This window comes from Rhincodon typus, chromosome 7 (genome assembly GCF_021869965.1).
Source record: "Rhincodon typus isolate 14 chromosome 7, sRhiTyp1.1, whole genome shotgun sequence".
Classification (NCBI taxonomy): Eukaryota; Metazoa; Chordata; class Chondrichthyes; order Orectolobiformes; family Rhincodontidae; genus Rhincodon; species Rhincodon typus.
Genome location: NC_063338.1, coordinates 27004231 through 27026357, shown reverse-complemented (window position 1 = coordinate 27026357; position 22127 = coordinate 27004231). Strand labels below are relative to the sequence as shown.

Sequence of the window (22127 nt, the reverse complement as noted above, 5' to 3'; positions counted from 1 at the left end):
TGGCCTGCTGTGTTCATCCAGCTCTGCACCTTGTTGTCTCGGATTCTCCAGCATCTGCAGTTCCTACTATCTCTTAACTTATACCTGTAAGATTAAGGTCACTGGACCTAAAGCATTAACTCTGCTTTCTCTCCACAGATGCTGCCAGACCTGCTAAGCTTTTCCAGCAATTTCTGAATTTTGTTTCTGTTTTCCAGTATCCACAGTCCTTCGGTTTTCTGTTTACCCTTTATATTAATGTAGCATCTCCATTTTTTTTAATACTGTGTGTTACTATGATTTGGCGGGCACTGCCTAAAATGTTGGTGAGAGCCAATTCAGTAACAACTGACCAAAAGAAATTGGATATGGAGTTAAGAAAAAGAATGATTTGCCTGGCTGTGAGAAAAGATCAATGGTGTGGAGTAACTGGATAGCTCTTTCAAGGAATTGCTATAGACATATAGGACAACACAATCTACTTCTGTACTTTAATTCTAATTATATAATTTCTTTGGAGAGGGTCTTCTCATGAATGATTGGGCACTTGTACTCCTCCCAACTGTTCCGTCTGTCAGTTGTAGCCAGTCCCTGAGAAGTTGACCTCTATTTTTGCTGTGCAGTACCTTGTTCTATAAACAGCAAAGACACCACTTCAACTTAAGACTGTGGCTTCTCAGGGACATTCATTGGACTAAATACTACCCGCCTTATCCCTCATTACAGAACACAGTGTTCCACCACCAGTATGCAGGTTGGTCACATCCAGACATGTTTTCATTCTCAAATTAATGTTGAGAAGAGTTACAATTCACTGTGCTGAACTGAGTCCTGACAGAAGCTGTATTTATCCACCATACAATTACTAAAATATTAAATATTCTAGCTTCTAAATTAAGTCTGCTTTTAGTGTTTGCATAATGATGAGTCATGTGTTTGTCATCTCACCTCCAGCAGCAGCACAGTCCTCTTTCTGTGATGTAACACTAGTGTAAAACAAAACATAATTTTGCCACAACATATACATAACGTTAAAAAAGGCTCCAACAGCAAACAAAGGAAAGGAAGCTTGTTTCCATAACAACTAGAATGCAGGACACCTTTTTAAACCTGTCTCAGGATTTTTATCAAGAAGTCAGATTTCCTAAGGGTATAATGTCCCTGTCAACCATACCATTCAAGTTGGGCAGGGATGCGATTGTAGATTAATTTATCTGTCAGGAAATTGATAGGATCAAGTGCAGAGCTGGTTTTACATCTCCCCTGGTTTTTCACCCAAGTAAGTCAATGCACAGTAGCACTTGACGAGTGTGAAACTGGTGATCCTACTGATCCTGTGGGTCTTCTGCACATGAATTGGATGGGCACGTGAGGGAAATAAACATGCAAGGTTACAGAGGTAGCACAGGAATGGAAGTGACTGGATTCTTTTATGGAGATTGTTTTATGTTAAGTTGAAAACATGGGAAGGAAGTTTTCAGACTTTTTGTTGCCCCTCATTTTGCAAATCCTGTACTGACTGAGGTTACCTACCTGCTCAACCTCTGCCCTTGCCTAAGATGTGCTGACCCTTAGGTTAAAACACCACCAATTGTCTCTCTTTAATGAGGGAGTAGCCATATGGTCCAGTAGTACCTTTATTTTTGTCAACACTGATTTAAAGTAGGCCAATTGTGTTTAATTCCACTGGTGTTGGGGTTACCATTTCCATCATAGTCGGCTCCTGGAAGGGAATGGGTGATGGGCAAAGGCAATATCTTTATCTTGTCCAAATTCACATCCAAATAGTTGTATCCTACATCGTCAGCATCATTCAGTTTGCAATTGAGCTGGTGCTTTTCTCTATTCCTAACTAGTACTATACCTAGTCATGAAATATTTAATGATGACACAAGGGGGGTTAGGAAGGGGAGCAATAGTTTTCAATTTATCACTGCAGTATAAAGGACCAGGCCTGTAGGTCATGTTAGAAACCACATGGGTTATCTGCCTATTGATAACAATGGGCATGAAAATCAGATGGTTTTTGTAATGAGTCTCAACACCATCAGCTAAATTCGGTTTCTGATATGAGAAGATGTCTCATTTTCCAGAAGGTAACAGTCCTCATTTTGGCATCAACAAAACTTGCATATACCACTGCCTTGGCACAGTGCCATTCATTCCCCAGCAAGAGCAAGAACAAGTTTACATGGAATTCAAACACCCATCTCCACGAATAATGGCTTCTTCATATACCTTTCCTGCCATTAATGTTACTCCTAGTGACTCCAAAGATGCCACGGCTGCAGCTTTGAAGTGACTCTCATTTCTAATGTTTAAAAATAAAAGACCTTCATGTCTGGAACTTATCAAGAATTCAAAGATATGTAATTAACTGCTTGTTTTCCCAAACAACTTGTGACAAAAATGAATTATTTTCTTGTATACCAATTCACAGCGTCATAAGGGAAAGACCAAAATGCTGTATGATATGACCAATGGTCTTTATTGAATTAAATTGAATCATATAGAATTTACAGCACAGATATAGGCCATTAAGGACAGCCATTCTGTTCCAATGTTTATGTTCCATGTGATGCTCCTCTCACTCTATTTAATTAATTTCATTTATCAATATATCCTTCGATTAATTTACATCCAGATTGGTGAAACTCAGCCCTAGGTGTCCCAGTTGCGACCGAATGAAGTTAACAGCCAAAACTGCCAAAGCTCTCTGCAGTACAGTATCCAGATAATTTTCCAGACAATACTGAAACCAACGCGTTGAACGCACAGTTTTGACTCCTTGTTCTGACTCATAAACTTTGACCCTTGTAAAGTGCAGGCTTTGTTCATGGAATGACTACAAAGTTTTTTTTTTAAATTTCAAGGACTATTTTCAAGAGTTCAATGCATTCTCATGAGTAAAACCAGCTATTTGACCAAACGTGGTGAAAATAGAGACACGGTTAAAGTATTTCAGGAACTCATGCACAGAATGAGTATAGTTTGTTAGAAAGATGAACATGACTTCGCCATTTCTCGATTGTCACTGGCCATAGTTACTTTAGAGATTCCTTACTAACATGTTTATAGCAGACCCTGATACTGTGAAGCCAGAGTCCCAGTGTGGTATTTATTTGTTTTCTAATCGCATTGTCTGCAGTTCCTAATCCAGGCTAATCAACAGGTTCAATTTCTGAAAAAGCCCCAACAAAAGTTGAGTAGAAGTAAATAAAATGAATAAGTCATTAACATTGCTAGTCCATGTGCACATTGACAAGTAACTTAGCCTGGCTGTATTCCTGACACCTGTTTCCATCCCTTTACCAAAAATATTGCATAAAGAACTTAGTTATTTTGTATGTTCTTCTTTTAATAATCTGAAAGGTACTGGATTAAATATAGTCACTTAGGAAGATGCAATCAGCCAAACTTTCCTCCTCGGACTAGGAACAGACTCCCTGGGTACCAGTAGTACTTTCAAATGAGGCCCAGATTTTATTTTTAACCATGGAGCTATGTTGCAAGTTCATCCCTCAGCTCTACACCCTTATCAGCGCAAAATGGCATGAACTGTTGGCAGAGGCTTCTTGTGGCTTCTCTACCTGGCAAAGATGGCAATTTGCCCAGGATGTGAGTGCTCAACAGGGAGAGGGGTCCTGACTGCCTGCATCCCCTCTGTGATCCAGTTCATGTGACTGGTCCCAGAGAAGGAACATGGAGCATCTACCAATGTTACCACAATGAATAGAGCATGTGGTGTCCAGAGATAATAATTCTATAATTCTGGTTTACAAATTGTCCATCTGGTTGAATCGAATGTTTCAATTTATATATTACTTGTGCCTCTGCAAGAGAGGGTGCATAGATTTGTTTTCCTACTTGGGTAAACCTGTGCCATTTTTATTGGTTAACTAGAATAGGTGCCCCTTGCAGTCCACGTCATTACTGCATGTTTTTTTCCCCTTTATCATTTGTAATTTCCCATGCTGATGACATGTAATTAGCTGATTCAAAGGTGAATCATATTTGGCAGGTGAGACTGCATTCCATTCTCCTTCTGCTTGACAGAATGATTAAACAGAAAGCTGATTTCTATGGGAGAATCTAAAGCTGGGAGTCACTGTTTAAAAATGAGGCATCAAACATCTAAAAATGACTCAAAATCAAGTCACCCAACAATATAGTCACCCACAGAGAGTAGTGAGTCTTTAGAACTCTCTTCCTGAAAGGTGGTGTAAGCAGAGTTCTTGAATATTTTTAAGGCGGAGAGCTATTCTTGTTAAGCAAGGACGCAAAGGGTATCAGGGTAGGAGAGATTAATCTGAGATTGCAATCAGATCAGCCTCAATATTATTGGATGATTTAAGGGCTGAATGGCATACTTCTGTTCTACATTCCTCCTAATTTCTCTAGCCGCAACATTGATGTTCTTGCACAACAAAGGTGCAGAAATCAGAAGTGAATGCATCCGCACAAAATCAGCATGCTAATCAGCAAGTACGGACACTTGAATTAACGCATGGCCATTTAGAGGGAATGTCACTTCTGCTCCTTATTCATATCTCAAAGCCAAAGCTGGCTTCTACTTCTGAGTATACACTACTCCACAATAGTGTGACTAAATATGGAAAACAAATAAAATTCAGTTCCCGCCTTGCATTGAGCAATCCACTGAAGTACCACAGGCTGAAGTGTTCCTGAAGTTTGCATAAGGGTGACTGTAGAGACAAATGAATTAATGACTATGACCCTGCTGATGTTATCAGTTTACTGAATGTTTCTATGGAAGAGTCAAGTCCACAGTAGGCAACAATTATAGCCACAGTTTGCACAGTCAGAAATGAACAGCCTGAGGAGTGGGGAAGGTGAGGATGCATTACAGGCAGTCAGCATCACGTAGAAGAGTGGGCAAGGTGAGGACCCCAAGACAGAGAAGAAGCAGACTTGTGAGTGCTGCTAAATTTTTCTACTGTTCTAATTGTAATAAATAGTCTTATTTATGGCAGGTCAGCTCAGCCAAGTGGAGTGTACATGCAGTGGTACATGTAAAGTCTTGAACACACCATGTGCCCCAGATGCACACATCTGCAGGAAGTGTCACCAGCTGCAAAAGCTTAATCTTCAAGTTTTAGAACTTGAACAGCAGCTCGAGTCACGGTTGTACATCAGTGAGGCAGAGTCTTATGTGGGTAGCACATTTAGCGAGACAGTCAAACCTCAGGTTAGATGCATACAGGCAATGAGGAAACAGGAAACTACCAGTCAGACTCAGTGGGCTAGGGAGACAGCACAGGAGTCTCCTGATTTTATTGTGCTTGATAATTGGTATTCCATTCTGGAAAGCAGTGAGGATGATAATTTCTCAGGAGCATGCAGCAAGCGCCAAGTCAGTGGCACTCCAGGTTGCGGATCTGTACGGGCAAATGAGAAAAGATTGGAGAGCAATTGAGATAGGGGATTCCATCGTCAGGGGATCAGACAGACTGTTCTGTGACTGTCAATGTGACCCAAGGCAGGTTTGATTCCTCCCTAGGGTGAAGCATTTTACAAAATGGCTGCAGGAAATTCTTCTGGGAAAGGGTGGACATCCAGAGGTCGTGACTTAAGTCGAAATGGGAATGAGGTCCTGAAAGCAAATTTCAGGGAGTGGGGTAGGAGATTGAAAGGCAGAACTTCCATGTCAGTCATCTCAGGATTACTGTCAGCTCCATATGCTTCTCAGCATAGAAACAGGAGAACTGAGAAATTGAAAGCTGTAAAGTGTTTTAACAGGCAGTAAGTTGAATTAGGCAGCAAAAGGCTTTCAGAGACTTACAAGGATTTCATTTTAAATCTACAGTTTAGCACAAACTCCACAACACAAAGAGGGAATGCAACGACAACATAAGTGAGAGAAAGGTAGGGAGAGAGGGAGGAGACGAAATCGAAATAGAGTTGGAGGGGAAATAAGGCATTCTAGCCCCATGTTGTCCACCTCTCTCAAATGACTTCAAGGATGTAGGTGGACACTTCATTTGCCATTTCCAAGGACACTCAGCTGCAAATGTAGCCATGGAAGAGGGGAAGGCAGTGGGGAAACAATAATCCCCTCCATAGCCCACTGTCTGAATCTGTTCATGGTAACTTTGGCCAGGCCAAGTGAGTTCTGGTCTTTTTTTAATTAAACTTGTTAACCAACCAGTTCAGAGATGTTATAACACATTTGAGACCTGAACTTATCACTGCACCACAAGAGGCCTTGAGCCCTGCCCTTAAACACAAAATCTAATGCACATCACTTGTTCTCACTTTGGATCTGTTCTGCTTGACCCTTAAAGGGACCTGCATATCTAACACTGATTGAAGGCAGAGGTGAGTATCAGATTTCTGGGACTTTGGGACCTGTTCTGGGGATGCTGGGACTGGGATAAAATATCCTTGCAGGGAAATTTGCAACTGCTGTTGGGGAAAACAAAATCGGCAAAAAGATGGGAACCTGAGAATAAATGTAGAGTAGAAACTCAATAAATAACTCCAAAAGGCAGATAAAGCAGAAGTTAAAAAAAGGACAGCACAGACAAGTGGCAGCATTAAAAAGTACATATGGAAATGTAACGAGTACCATGAATAAAGCCAATAAGCTGAGAGCACAGACAGATACATGGCAGCATGATATCATTGATATAATGGAAACTTAGCTTCAAGCTGGGAAGGATGGCAACTCAATACCCTGCATAAGAGTTTCCAGGCAGGATACAGAAAGGGATAATAAAGTGGGGGTGTATCAACCTGTTCAGAGACATTGCTACACACCTCTGGAGCAGGTGGGACTTGAACCAGGACCTTCTGGCTCAAAGGCATGGGTACTACCACTGCACCATAACAGCCCCCTCATTATGGTGTATCATAATTGACTAATCATAAATTACAGCTGTGAGGAAGCATATTATACTAAATAAACCATTAAATGAGGTCATATGGGTTGAGGTCAGAAACAAAATAGGGGCAGCCATACTGCTAAGTGTCTATTATAGACCCACAGGAGCAAATGCAAAGGCACTTCTCTGAACAGCAGAATAGTAGTTGGGGCTTCAACCATTCAAGTATCAGCTCAGATACAGTCTGTGTGAAAGGCACAGGGGCCACAAAATTCTTGAACTGCTTTCAAGAGAACTTTTTAAGCCAGTGTGAAAGAAGCCCAATGGCAGAAGGTGCAATTCTAGATTTAATCATAACAAATGAAGCTGGTAAGGTGGATGTAGCAGCAGTGGGTTCCCATTTTGGAGATAGTGATCATAACAGCCAGACTCAGCATCACTATGAAAAGGGACAAAGATAGAATTGAAATAAAAGTTCTAAATTGAAGGAAAGCAAACTTTACAAAGTGAGAGATGATCTGGCAAAAGTGGACTTGTTACAGATTCTTGAAAAAATCTCAATGGCAAATCAATAAGACACATTCAGAAGTGAGATTCTGGCACTGGCACTGTGTAGACCTGACCCAAAAAAAAAGGTGGTCCTACCAAATCTAGAATCCCCTGTCCCCTGCTCATATCGATGCATAGAGGGTAAGATAAAGCAGAAAGACAGAACTTATGATAGCCTCAAAACAAAACAAGAAGATATAAAACAAATTGACAGGTCAAAATAAACAATACCCAAAGATGCTTAATCAGTACATTAGGAGAAAGAGGATGACTTTTAAAAAATGATTAGGCCTGTTAAATATGTACATGATAACTTGCATGTGGTACAGAAGATGAAAGCAGGGTTCAAAATAAATAAAACTAAGGACTGCAGATGCTGAAGATCTAAAACAAAAATCAAAAATTGCTGGAGAAACTCAGCAGTGGAGAAACATCTTCTGACAGGTCATTGGACTCAAAAAGTTAACTCTGATTTCTCTCCACAGATGCCGCCAGACCTGCTGAGTTTCTGCAGCAGTTTCTGTTCAAAATAAATATTTTGTCTCTTGCCTTCGCAAAGGAGAAGAATAGTGTGGAGATTCCAGTTAAAGAGGAAGAGTATGAAATATTCAATAAAATAAGCAAAATAACAAGGGAAGCACTGGAGGGTCTGGCGTCAATGGAAGATCCAGGCCTGGATGAATTTTATGCTAAGCTGTTAAAGGAAGCCAGGTAGGGAATAAGAGATGCTCTGAGGATCATTTCCCAATCTTCACTAGATACAATTGAGGTACCAAAGGATTTGGAGGTCTGTAAATGTTGCATCATTATTCAAAAAGGGAGCAAGGGATATTCCAAATAACTATAGGCCAGCCAGTCTGACCTCAGTGGTAGGCAAATTGCTGAAATCAATATTGAGAGACAGGATTATCTGTTACTTGCAAAGGCGTGGATTAATCAAGGATAATATGAATAGCTGTTAAAGGAATGTCACGTTTTACTAATTTAACAGAATCTTTGAGTTATTAACAAGGAGGATTGATGAGGATAGTCCGGTAGACAGTGGATATTGTCTCCCTGAATTTTAGTAAGCATTTGACAAGGTCCAAAATGGCAGATTGCTATGAAAACTTAAAGTTCATAGGATGCGGGGGAATGTGATGAGTTGGATCCAAAATTGCCTCAGTGATGGGAAACAGAGGGTGATGGCCAGGATGTTTTTGTGAATAGAAAGTGGTTTCAAGTAGTGTTCCACAGGTTTTGGGTCCCTTGCTGAATGTAATATATATTAATGATTTAGGCCCACATGTGGGGAGCATAAGTTGAAATTTTGCAGACAACACATAAATTGGCAAGGTAATCGATAATGATGAGGCTGGCTGCCAACTGTAATGAGAGTGCTATTTGTTTAAAATTATTATTTAATGGGTATATTTTTAATTGGCAAATATTTGTAGAATCATGCATTTAAGTTGGGGAATGTAAGGGAGAAATTGAATGGTTAGAATGTGGAACATGCAAAGGCATGAATGAAATGAGATAAATATCATGGATCTAGTTAAATGGATGCTAGGTAAGTACATAAGGAGGAAAGGATCAAGAAGAAATTATTATGGGGTTAGATAACATAGAAGTAGTCTCATATACAGCACAACAACTGACTCCAATCAGTTTAGAATCATAAAATTGTTAGTTGCAGTTGATGGTCTGTTATTGTACTGTACATTCTATATGGCTTGCTCTTTGGGTCAGAAATCCAATGGGATGGCACTTCAGCCAAGCCCTCTCTATCCACCTTTATCTTGATCAAATTTCCTGGATTGGTGCTCACTCCAAATGCATTGCATGTTCCCGGTGGGCTCATGCCATGAAAAAGAAACATGCCAATGTTGCAGGACAGCTCCAGTAATGCTGGTGTGAAGATGTGATTACATCATCAAATAAGGTTGTGAGCATTTTGAGGATCAGAGTCAAGGCTTGAATATTGGCCTGTACCAAGGCTGAGGCATTGAGCAGCTAAATGTTAAGGGGCTAACTTGAGGGTGAGGAGACAACAATAAGTTGTTCTTCACTTTAGTGGATATAGCGAACATCCAGAAAATATCTGTAAACCAGGAAATGGAAGGGAGGAATTTCAGGAAATTACAATCACTAGGGGAGTGGTACTGAGTTAATTGTAGATTAATTAGTGAGCTGACAAGTCCCGGGTCCTGATGCAATGATTTTAATTTTCCAAAATCCTTTAGATTTGGAAAGGTCCCATTAGAATGGAAAATAACAAACCCAAGTCCTTTATTTAAAAATGGAGGGAGATGAAAAGCAAGAAATTGCAGGCCAGTTAGCTTAACATCTGTCATAGGGAAGATGTTACAGTCTATTATTAAAGAAGCTATAGCAGGACACTTAGAAAAATTCAAGGTAAACGGGCAGCTTGGCATAGTTTAATGAACTTTTTGGAATTCTTGAGGAAGTAACACATGCTGTGGATAAAGGGGAAGCAGCAAACGCACTGAACTTGGATTTCCAAGAGACATTTGATAGAGCGTCACATCAAAGAAAATGAAAGCTCATGCTACAGAGGGTAACTTATCAGAGTTAATAGAAGAATGTCTAGCTAACAAGAAACAGATTAGGCATAAATTGGTCTTTTTTCTGGCTGGCAAGGTATAATGGGTGATGTGCCACAGGGATCAGCACTGGGACCTCAATTTATTACAATTTATATAAACTACTTGGATGAAGGGGTGAAACATATGGTTGTTAAATTTGCTGATAATGCAAAGATGTGTAAGAAAGCAAGCTGTGAAAAGGACACAAAGAAGTTACAAATATAGATAGGGTAAGGAAATGTATTGTGTACAGTAATAGCCTCTTTATTTAGAGAAAGTCGTAAATGTATTGGAAGCAGTTCAGAGAAAGATTTTGTGAGAAACAGACAAGCCAGGCTTGTATCTGCTGGAGCATAGAAGGGTAAGAGGTGACTTGAATGAAACATATAAGATCTTAAGAATCTTGCCAGGTTGAATGTAGAAAAGATGTTTCCTATTGTGGGAGAATCTAGAACTAAAGGTCATTGTTTAAAGTAATGTCTGACCCACTTAAAACAAAGATTAGGAGATTTTTTTCACGCAGTAGATTGCGCATCTTTGGAGCTCTACACCTTAAAGTGAGGGGAAAGCAGAGTTTCTGAACATTTTATAACAAGAGATAGATAGATTCTTGATAAACAAGGGGCTGAAAAGTTTTCGGGGGTGGATGGGAATGTTGAATAATCAAATCAGCCGTGATCCTATTGAATGGCAAAGTTAGCTCAAGGTGCCATACGGTCTACTTCGTATGTTAAGGCCCTCTCACACCATCAGGGGAAATTGAGGCATTTATCAACATTCCCCAATGCGTCACGCTATCCTCTGATTGGCAGCCTAGGAAGCAGCAGTATGTGAGGCAGACTGAAAAGAAATTTCCTCCAAATGTGAATATAATTTTGAAAGCAATCAAAACTCCTCATCACGCACACATTTTATTTCCAAACCCTGACTTGTCTACAAGTGCAACTGCAAGAATATTGATATACACTGAATCATGCATTTACAGAAGAAGACACCTTACAGGTTTCAACACATTAACTGTAGCCAGGCTTTATGTAAATTAATCTTAAAACAAGGCAACAGCTACATATAGCTACAAAGTTCCTTCAATAAAACACAACTCTTAAAACTTCCAAGAAGAATCCATCCATTTCCAAACCCTTTTCTAAACTCTGCTTTAACACCTATTTGTTCAAAATAAATATTCAGGGTGAAAATCAAGGTAAAGGTGTATCATTAGATAATCACATATCTAAAAAATAGTTGATTTCAATATTTTCTTTACTGTAGAAAAATGTTTCAAAGAGGTTCGTACAGATATGATTTGTTTTTAAATACCAAACCAATAAAAGATATATTAACAGGGGTGTCAAAAAGTAAATCAAAAAGTAGTTTCAAGGAGTGTCATAAAATGAAGAGGGAGGCAAAGAGTTTTAGACAGAAAATTCCTGATCATGAGACCTAGGCAATGGAGGGCACAACCACTGTCACTAGGACCATGGAATGGAGGCTGTACAAGAGGCAACACACAGAGAAACACTGAGTTCTGGAGGAGTATTGGTGGAGGTTAAGGAGAACAACACCACAAAGAGATGCAAACAGGACAATGAAAATTTGAAGTTTGAGATGTTGGGGAATCAGGCACTAATACAGGTCAGCAAGGATAGAATAAATGAATGATGGAGACTTAATGTCAGATAGGATGTAAGCAGCAAATTTTGGATTAATTGACAGCATTAAAATAATCAAGTTTGAGGGTAACAAATGGATGATAGTTTGCATTACAAATAAGCTGAGGTAGATGTAGACAGCTTTGTGACAAACAGAATATGAAGTTACCTACAGTTCTGGGTTGAGTAGACTGCTGAGATTGTAAACAGGCTGGTTCAGCCTGAGACAGTAGTCAAGATGTAGGGGCTACCAGTTAGTGATAAGGATACACTGCTTGGAGAAGATGCAGAAGGCAAGGATTTTGATCTTCACAAAAGATGATGTGTCAATCATATGAAAGCTCAGTGGTTATGGAGCACCAGCCGTAGGACTCCAGGACTGGTTCTGCCTGTCCTCTGACTCAGCACAGCTCATTTTTAATAAAGTACAGAGGAGGATACGTCTTGGGGCTTGTCCCTGACCTTAAAGGCCTGTCCACTGGAAGTACATATTGGCGATTTGCGCATGTGCTGTTCACAATTCTCCAAACATTAACTATCACTTGGGAAAATGTGAAGTACATACCCAAATGTTTGAGCTGCTGCTCACCAGAAAGGGTGTCCCCATTCTGCAATACGAAGATGAAAAATTACCACATAATATAAGATCCAGTGGTTGACTTAATAAAGCTGGTTCAGCATGACATCAGTTTCATAAGGCTAATATATAAACTGGCAGGTATCAAAGCTTCAAATTGACTAGATTTTAGAAACGCAAGCTTGTTCTCTTATACGCTTTATTCCAACTCTTGGTTACACGTATTCTGTGTTTTCACCACATTTGCAGAGAAACACGGGTAACTGGAACGGGACCCTGATCCAGCCAGGGAATCTAGATGGATGCAAATACAATAACAAGCTCCTGCTGAAAGCATTGGTCAGTCCAGGCAGACCAAGCTCTTGGCCTAATACACTGCAGATAACTGCTCCATGTGGACTGTTCCCAATAACAGCAAAGTCAGGAACTGAGTCAGGACCAGGCAATCCTAGCAGGGCAGAGGCCGCCAGGAGATGCAGATTTCAGACAAAACCTGTGCATGAGGTACCCTTCCAGGCAAAAACCCTCACTCCCCAAGATGACCAATACTCTTTCATGTGATCTTCTAAAAGCAAATGACCTTCCAATATCTAGGATGGAATGGAATGGGGTTGGAAATGGATGGATTCTTCTTGGAACCCAGCCTTATTAGTGGATCTCTTTTACTAGCACAGGGCCATGAACCCTGTTTAAATCTTTCCCCATTTATCCTCCTTATCCCTTACTACTGTTGGGTTTCACAGTTCTTCCAAGAGGGAAGGCTACCTCTTTAACCAAGCTTTCAAGCACCATGCTAACGTTTTCTCTTTGGCTCTCTGTTAATTTTTATCAATGATTATGTTCTCTTGAAGATCCTTGGGTGAATTTACTTAATTAAAGCTGCTACACAAATGGAAAGTATTTACTACAGACTACAGAGGCTGTGGACATCTATGTAGCTGGTGTCAGCGCCCATTGAACACCAGCTTCTATAGCCTGTGACTCACCATATTTGGGGTTTCCTCCCTTCAAACTGGAGAGCCTAACACCAGACGAAAACTCCATCTGGAAACCCAGGTGAAATCCCTGAAACTCTCTCATTAAGATGAACTGGATTGGGGTCCAGACTGGATTTCAGGCTCTGAAAATGGCAGATCAGTACCTTATTGAGCATAAGACAGCATGACCAGCAAAAAGTCCATCAGCTCACCCAAAATATCATTGCTGGAGTTACAGATTGCCTCAAATCCTACTGTAGTTCAAATAATTACATGCTCTATCAGAGAGAAGTACACTGAAGTTCTTTAATTCTCTTCAGGTCCTCAACCACCAAAATATTGGTACTGTTGTGAGTATTTTTATTTTTGCTTTCCAATCTATTAAAGCAAATTGTTACAAATGGCATAGTTGTTTCTCCATCCATATCAAAAAACACAAATTGTACATGAAATGACCACCCCACACAATCCAGCCCAGTTTAAATACTCAAAGTGAAGGAGCAAAGTGTGTATTTCTGTAGACAGACTGATACCTGTGATCCCATTTTAATGTATTTAAATGATTTTTAAATGCTAAATTCTTACACCAATGGTGATTAAGCCTGGTAACAATGAATTGGAAAATTTGACTTTCAGTTAGATGATTAAAAAAAACAAAATGCACAAAATATTACAATACATCTTTAAATGTGTTTAGACTATTGATACAGAGTCTGACTACCCACAGCTGTCAAATCTGTGCTACATATATTGGTTTTTAAGACCCCATATAATTCCAAAGCACAGGTTTTTTACTCCTGTATTAGGTTGAGTGCTAAACCTCCATTCAGATTTCATTCACACTATGACTTCAGGCCACAACACTGACACTGCAGTTCAAGGGCATGTGAAGGTGGTGGAACAGAATAAAGACTGCAAATATTCTGATCTGCCCTGCAGCACCATTGAGTTTAGGATTCTCAGAAAGTTCTCACCAACGATTTCCAAAACATGAATCATTCTATGGTTGCAGACATTTCATAGCACCTTCCGGTACATCGCATGCACCACCATTAAACAAATTGCTTAATTTCACAAGTTTTGGGAAGCGAAAATGCCTCAGTGAAATGTCATGATAACTTGCTGTTCGTGATACTGCACATTTATTTCCCAACCTAAAAGTATAAAATTAGTAACTTTTCCACATCAAATTACTAACAGATGATTTCTGATGCCATAAGAAATAATAGTATTGTAACGATTACAACACTGTGTCATCCCCAAACCATTTGAGGTCCTATTGATATGAGTTCTGTGGAATGTTACCATTGTGAGGTTACACTTCACAGAAACAGTGACCAAACTCTCATTGTTGGGACAATTTTACATCGCAATGCAAACCGACTGTCCAACCCTTTTGCAATTTCTGCCTTTAAGTCTACAGCAAGTTTCTGACTCTGGATTATATGGTGATTCTTTCTTTTCCCTCTCCCTCCAAATCAGAACACAAATAAAGAAAACTGGTCCCTACCTTGAGCCTGTGCTGCAGAACTGTGGGAATATCCAAGGGATAAAAGGGCTGTCTCGATGAGCTGATTAAACAGCACGTCTTTACGGATCAACACAAACTCGGCATGCTCTTCTTTGCCTTCGCATTCCATAGGATTGTCCGACTGCTCCACCACACAAAACACTGGCAGGGTTGATCCTGAACGAGGGGACAAGAAAAAATCCAAATAATACACGGAGTTTTGTTTCGAAAACAGTCAGACTTGATCAGAGCCCAGCCACTGGTAATGCTGTTTGACAGCACGTAGATTTTACTCGTTGACTTGTTTATTCATGCTGACTGTACACCGTTTGGTTTTGGTAAACAGACCACGTTTCAGAACTCAAAAAGACTGTCTCTATTGTTTACCACAGCTCTATGCACTACCACCACTGTCTTTTGCCTAGCCCCATGGAAAGTTCGAAAAGTCACTGGGGGGATCGCTTTAAATACCTTTTCATTCTCCTACCACCAAAAGTAAAAACTGCTTTAAATTTCCTCTGTAACTTTGTCAGCGCGCACAAGCAAGCACATGAGGTGCATGCGGTCTCAGAACGGACCTGGAAATGTAAAAATCCTCCAGCAAGCAGAAACCCGATAGATTCCACTGCAAACAAAAAAAAATCGCGTTACACTTCCCAGAAATTTAAGCTTAGAGGAATTATTTTTCTACTGTGAAGTGATCAGGGTGTTTCCTCGTTTTAAAAGAAAATCAAACAGTTGCAAAATCTTCCTGTATCTTTTTGTTTTAAACAACGTCTCTTTCCAACAATGGAATTTGGCAGGGGGCTTGGGAGTAGGATTTGGCTTGCGCTATTATTGATTTTACTGGTCTGTACAGGAAACTGAATCAAGACGTTAAGTTTTTCGTAGGCTGACCTTCTGACAGTATCTTTAACCTATGTTCGTACAGCTCTCGCACGGTGTCGGACTCATTAGCCTACATGCTCACATTCTTTCAAGATTGCTCACTGCTCAGAAAACAATGTACAAAAAAATTACCAAACAGACAGTGACGAAAGGCAAGATGAATTTAAACTGTAAATGTACTTTTTTGTAAGTCTGATTTTTAAGGGTTGGTCAGTGTTCTCTAAATATCGACTCAATTTAAGATGCCAGTTACTAAAACTCACAGGGAAATCGGATCAGAGGCAATAGGTAATCTTAGTCAGATCGGTACTACTTACTGCTCCTGGCCACGCTCAGTTTGCAGAGTGTGCTCCATTCAATCAATGAGTGGGGCTATATTTTCATCAAATAAATGTTTTATCCTCAGCAAATAAATTTACAAAAAGTGCTCAATACAGTATCCCTATTCCATAAATTACAGCCTTCATTGAGATACAAAATATAAAGAGATCCCTTAGTTATGGAGTGAAAATGTTAGAAGGGGATGAACTTTAATACAGCAAAATACCTTTTTTCGTTCTTTGGTTTCCAATCATTCTCTTTTTTTTCTCATTCTAATGAGACTGGGGAAGGTGCAGGCAACTGTTGCAGGCTGGAAGGTAATAAATGCCTTCTGCGGGTAGGTCCCACTATAAATATAAACTTGCATTTAAACCAAACTTCACTGTAGCCTGACAGTATACAAACCCCTACGTTTGATTAGAAAACTTCAGCAATTTGCTAATCCGCCAGGCTTGTTGGTTTGCTATTATTTTACACTTTGTGCCAGATGACGATCTGGATTGACCTATGTAGGTGACACCATGCTTTAGTGACAAATGGGCTTCGATTACAGAGTCTCAGTTTTACATGCACTTTGTTCCTCGTGAATATTTATTGCCGATTTTGCAAGTGCTCATTTTTAATATCCATCACATTTTACAACGCAAAACAAAGCGTGTCCTCCCAGCAAGTGCAAGGACAATCCATACCGCGCAGGCCCAACTCAGAGAACAAGGGTGTCAATACTTTCATTACAAGTGTGTCAGTTCAAACATCTTAACAGCGCAGTCATCAGACACAACAGCTCCTTTATCCGGGAGTCCCCAGCCATTTATACACCCAATCTTCGCCAAGTCTGATGATCAATTTGTCACTTTGGGATGTAACTTTCTTTCCCGTAATCACCTTGATTCTTTAAGAAACATACATATGAAGGTTATTTCCTCTTTCTTTTAACTTGAATAATGTTAAGAGCAACAGGATTGTAATCTTTTCGTTGCTCTAATAAGCTATGATCTGAACCTATCATTACTGTGGGATCAAATCAACATCGCACTTGTTCAGACATCTGACAGGGACGACAGTTAAACTAAGAAAGCCACCCAGCAGGGCAGACATCTGAATATCCTGGATTATCAAGGATATGTTGAGATATAAAGGAACTGTTAACAAATAAACTCCCTAATGACAACTCATGCAAACAGGAGATTTAGTAATTTCCTTGATCACATTCACAAAGAACAATATTACACGCGCAGGAATAATATTTTAGGCAGCTTTTAAGACCAGACAGGGCCGTTGGCGGGATTACAGTAACGACCTGGCGCCTTGTTGGTACAACATTTTGAGTTTTGCGTTCAATTGGCATAAATTATTCAATGATCAGAACTAGCAGAAGTAATGTTCACTTTTAATTTACCTCGTGTTCTCGATCTAGTTTTGCACAGTAAACGTAACTTCATGACTCAAATGACAGCTTTTAGTAAAATCTACTTTTCGACTTCTAAATATGGGGATGAAATACCTGCTGATCTGCTATATATATAAAAACGATTCCACCCAATAAATAAATAAAATTCGCACAGACATTCCTGGCTACATCGGATACGCAAGGATAGTAGGCCAGTCATTAAACATTTCACTCTGTATCGAACAGTAACGGGTAGGATGGAGAGGAGAGGGGCTGGGGTTGTTTCTCCTGCTCAGCTCAACTGTCAGTGCTCATTGAGAACTGTAAGGTGTTCTAAATAGCAATGTGTTTTGAAGGATATTGACGGAAGACTAAATGGAGAAGTTGTGGTGACAAGATATTAACATCAGTACCTGGATAATGTAACTAATCTGCATTCAGTAACTGTCCTGGTTTGGGGAGCGGGGTGTGAATGTTGCAAAGCCAAACGGAGCCTGTGTCCTGCTTTTGAACTGCTCCCTGCTCCCAGCTACAGGCTCAGGACAGTTTGTACAACTTCGGCAGGCACGGGACTGCACTTTTACTTTGCAAACACCTTTTTACCGTAACCCCCGTCCTTCCTGCCCCTCAGCGCCACTGTAACAAAACCGGAGTTCGCTCTCATCTGCTGCACTCCGACCCTCTCAGCGTGAGCACGTTCTGAGCCAATCACCTCTGCTGCGTCTTTGTTTTAATATATTTACAAAAATTGAAAATAAAGCCGAGGGGACGGGACAAGACAGCTCGGATCTGTAGCTGTGTCGGTGGAAAGCAGTCAAGTTGCTGAGAGCCTATTAGACGGATCAGGCGGCCGGCCCTCCGGGGAAAGCCTGGCGTTTTCTGCCGAGTAGTGAACAAGGGGCGGGTGTGTATGTGTGGTGGGGGCGGTGATAGGTACTACTCATGCTGGGCAGGGCATCAATGAGCTGGAAATCTGCCGAGCTCCTTCCTGTAATCCTACACCAAGCACACAGAAAGTTTAATCAACATGAACCCTGACTCCGTGTGTGTGTGTGTGTGTGTGTGTGGAACCGCGCTGTCAGATCGCCGAACGGGGCATCCTACCTCCCAGCGCCTTGACCGGGGAGCCGTTGGATCTCCCCCTGCCTCCGTCTGTCGGGCTCCCGTTCGGCTCCAGCCTGGCCTTCTTACCGGGAGGTGGACCTTGGCCTTCGGGGCTGTTGTTCTTTCGTTCCGGGCTGTCCCGGGGGTAGGGACGGGGACTCGCGCTTCTCGTTTCCATTCTCCACCAGCAGCTTGTTGTGGGAGCTCCTGCATACAGGTCACCGTGCAGAGTGCATAGACCTGGGAAGAGACAGACAGACAGAGAGAGGGAGAGACAGTCAGCAGAACAAGAGCATGTGTCAAGTTTGTTATGATGACAGCGCCCGACCTCTCGTTGCTAGTGTCTCCCCGGATGATCACACACGCACACATAGGCGTGATGCCCGTTATCCAGTGGGACCTTCAAATAAAGTTGTGAACAGCGGTAATAAAATGTAGAAGCGGCGTCGAAGCTATCCTCACAAACTCATATTTAAACATGCCTAAGGACCACGTATCGATTAACCCTAACCACGGCCGTTTCTATAACCGCATATCTTAACAAATCTGTAGTTAATGATTTCAACTGCTGCCTATGTGTTGAGGATACATAAGACTTTATCGACTTAAACACACGTTAAATATGCAATGGGCTGTGAGATTCGAACATTTTGCCACAATGTTAATCCTTTCACTTAAACGAACTTTACAGCGCTTCCAATAACTGTCTGGTCATTTAACTCTGACGAGGCGCAGTTTTTGTTTTCTGCTAAACTTGAGGAATTAACACCATTTGGCTGCATCAAGCCCTGGTCATACATAGCCCGCTCGGAAAGATTAAAGTTTTTTTTTAATGTGACATCGTAACCATATCTGATGTTTCTGTCACTATCTCGCTTAGTTCACATCCAACTTTTAACAACTGCTATGTTTTGCTTTGGCAGGAGCAGTTGGCGCTGTAGCCCGTCTCCCTCTCTCTATCCAGCAGTTTCGAGGAGAATTTCTCCGCTCTGTGTCCTCACTGCCCAGATGTGCCTGACAACTGGATGTGCAGAACTCTGTTTCGGGCCGTGTGTCAGGAGCGGAGAGGTCTAAGCCAGGAAATTTGGCTGTGGTCACCCATTCAGATTCTCCGAGTCTCCCGCTGGGGTGCTGAGGCTGTAACCTAATGCCCGCAGTTGGGGCGGGGGTGGGTGGGGGGGGGGGGGGGGGAACATGGGGTGGTGAAGGGGTTGTGAGGTTGGACGGAGAGGGAGGTGGGGTTGGCGAAAGAAAGTGGAACTCACATACACTCAACTCCCGGCGTTTCTCTTTCAGGCGGTCAACCCTTGTCACAAATCGATAATTTCAAGCAAAAGAAAAAATCTACTGCCTTTAAAAACAGAGAAAATAGACGAAGGCTATCACTTCGTAGATCCCGTATCATAAGAAATTTCGGGAAAAAAAACTTCCAGGGGAGCTGCCGCTCTAATAAAGGAGGAGGGGGGAGGATAGCGCGTGTCACTTTGATCACATTCTGGCCACAGTCGAAACGCCGGGGCTGACAGCGACAGAATGAGAGAGAAATTATTAGTTGCGTTGACTCATCAGCACTCCTCGGGGTTGTCCTTTCTTCATATCCCTGCTCGCTTCCGTTCCTGGTCCGGGAGAGACTTTTTTTTTGCTCTCTCTCGCATTCAACGGGAAGAGTGATCGAACTTGGAAGGTGAGGGAGGGACGGAGTGAAGGATGGTGGGGGTGGGGGTGTGAGGCAGCTCCGTGTTGCTGTGGATAGCGCTCAGCTGAAGAGCCCCCTATCCCTCCCTCAGCACCCACACACACACACACACTCCCCCTTTCCGTTCCTTGGCGCGCAAGAATTTTTAATCAGCTTGATTACTATAAGACGGTTTGCATTTATTACAGATAATAAGGCCACATGATCAGATCACTGGATGCCTGGCTGAACCCTCTGAATAGATGCACGCAACCCAGCTAAATCTTCACAACAACACCCAGATACACACACACACTAACATACAGACAGATACACCAACTAGCTATACACGTGTTGTCTCGCAGACACACACACACATACATATTATGCTGAATGACCCACTCCTTGCAAATCCAGAGTGTGAAATTGCAACAGATATTATATTGTACACACACACATTGGAAGTCCCAGTGAAAGGGAGGAAGCCTTTATCGCACTGAGTCTGTCCTCCGAGGCGTTAATGAACAATCATACTCATCTTACTGTCTTTTTTTTAGAAAAACATCTTTTCAGAGCGGCGCTGTAAAAATAAAACAAGTGCCTTGTCATGTAAAATTAGTTAATAATAAACTGCGTTCTTGATAGACAGATGCTTTCGGCATTTAATAATTTATGAGAGCGAACGTAAATTTGTCCAGGAGCCTCTGTTGAATATTTAATAAAGTCAACAGTTCTTCCTCTCTCTCTCTCTCTCCCCACTGCCCCTCTTTCTATGTCTCGTGTCAATTTGATCTCGAATATCTAGAAACAGGGATGTACAAGGTGTAGAGCTGGATGAACACAGCAGGCCAAGCAGCAGCAGAGGAGCAGGAAGGCTGACGTTTCAGGCCTAGACCCTTCTTCAGAAATCTATCTAGAAACAGGTTCTGGTTATGTCAACGTGGGCAGGAGGTTAAGGTTAGAATGTACCAGGAGAGCACCAGGGGTCTCTGGCCTTTGCCCACCCGCTCCAAGAGCTCGGTTGCAGGGCAAGTGGGAGCGGGGTGCTTTCCAGCTCTCGGTCCTTCTTCGCTTTCTCACACTGCCCTCAAACTGAGCTAGCTCTGTCCTCTTAACAGCCAGTGCGGAAAATCCTCCGGAAGTGGGGAGAGAGGTAGACATTTCTGAACATCCCTGTCTTATTCCCGAACCTTGATCTACCACGGGGGATACCTGAGGCACACATTGTGCAACCCGGGGCTGGAGCCGATCTACCGTCGCGACACTCGCTCTAATCAAATAGCCAAACTTTGCTGGCGTTAATGCTGTACCATCCACAGCGCACCATTTTAAGGTGGTTCATACGCCCTGGAAAACCAACTATGCCCCATTTCAGAAAGTACCAGAAAAGACACAACAAATTCCCGTTAAAACAATTAAAGACCCCACACGGCTGCGACACATTGAGTAACTCCTTCCCAAACAGTTTATTGAACAAGTGTTGATCAGGATGTAAAGGGTTAAAACCATTTCTATCTTCAAGACTAACCTGGGAGGCGGGGGAGCGGGGGTTGGCGGTTAGGCTGGATTTTTTTTGTTTACCTCAGACTAACTACCAATTTCGAAGGAAGATCAATAATCGCGATGGGCTCAGCCTCAGTGTCTGTCTGTGAGAAGGTTTCCAGCTACAACATTGGGGCTTCTTAATCATCCAGTCACATTCTTTCGCACCGCCATGATTCGGAATACGGAAAGAAATCCGACAAAATGTGTTATCTATTAACTTTGGTTCATCTTGCACACAATAACACTGCAGCTGCGCCTAGGTAAAGCTGCAAAGTGACTATCTCAAGAGAAAGCAAGGCAATACTTCCTTCCCCTGGGGCTAGACTGAAGCTTTTTCTCTGTGTGTGTGTCGGTGAGTGCTCGCTGTTACCATTCTCCTCGAGCCTTGGCCCGTTGCAGTTCTTGCTCAATTAAAAGGTGATCATTAATAAGGCTTTCCTCCCTGCCCCAGATCCTGAAGCACCATTCCTCCTTAAAAGGAGGGAAAGGAGAGAGGGCCGCCCTTACGGTGGCGCCACTGTGCCATACAA

The 22127-nt window shown here is 41.7% G+C and overlaps 1 protein-coding gene across 1 annotated transcript in view; it reads right to left on the bottom strand.

Moving 5' to 3' along the window:
• Window positions 1-22127, bottom strand: part of satb2 (SATB homeobox 2) — a 166540-nt gene that overhangs the window by 141192 nt on the left and 3221 nt on the right. The window contains exons 2-3 of the mRNA XM_048599022.1: window positions 18378-18617; window positions 14675-14851 (exon numbers count right to left, since the gene is read on the bottom strand). Coding sequence (XP_048454979.1) covers window positions 14675-14851; window positions 18378-18555 — 355 coding nt within the window. The 5' untranslated portion in view covers window positions 18556-18617. The remainder of the gene's footprint in view (window positions 1-14674; window positions 14852-18377; window positions 18618-22127) is intronic.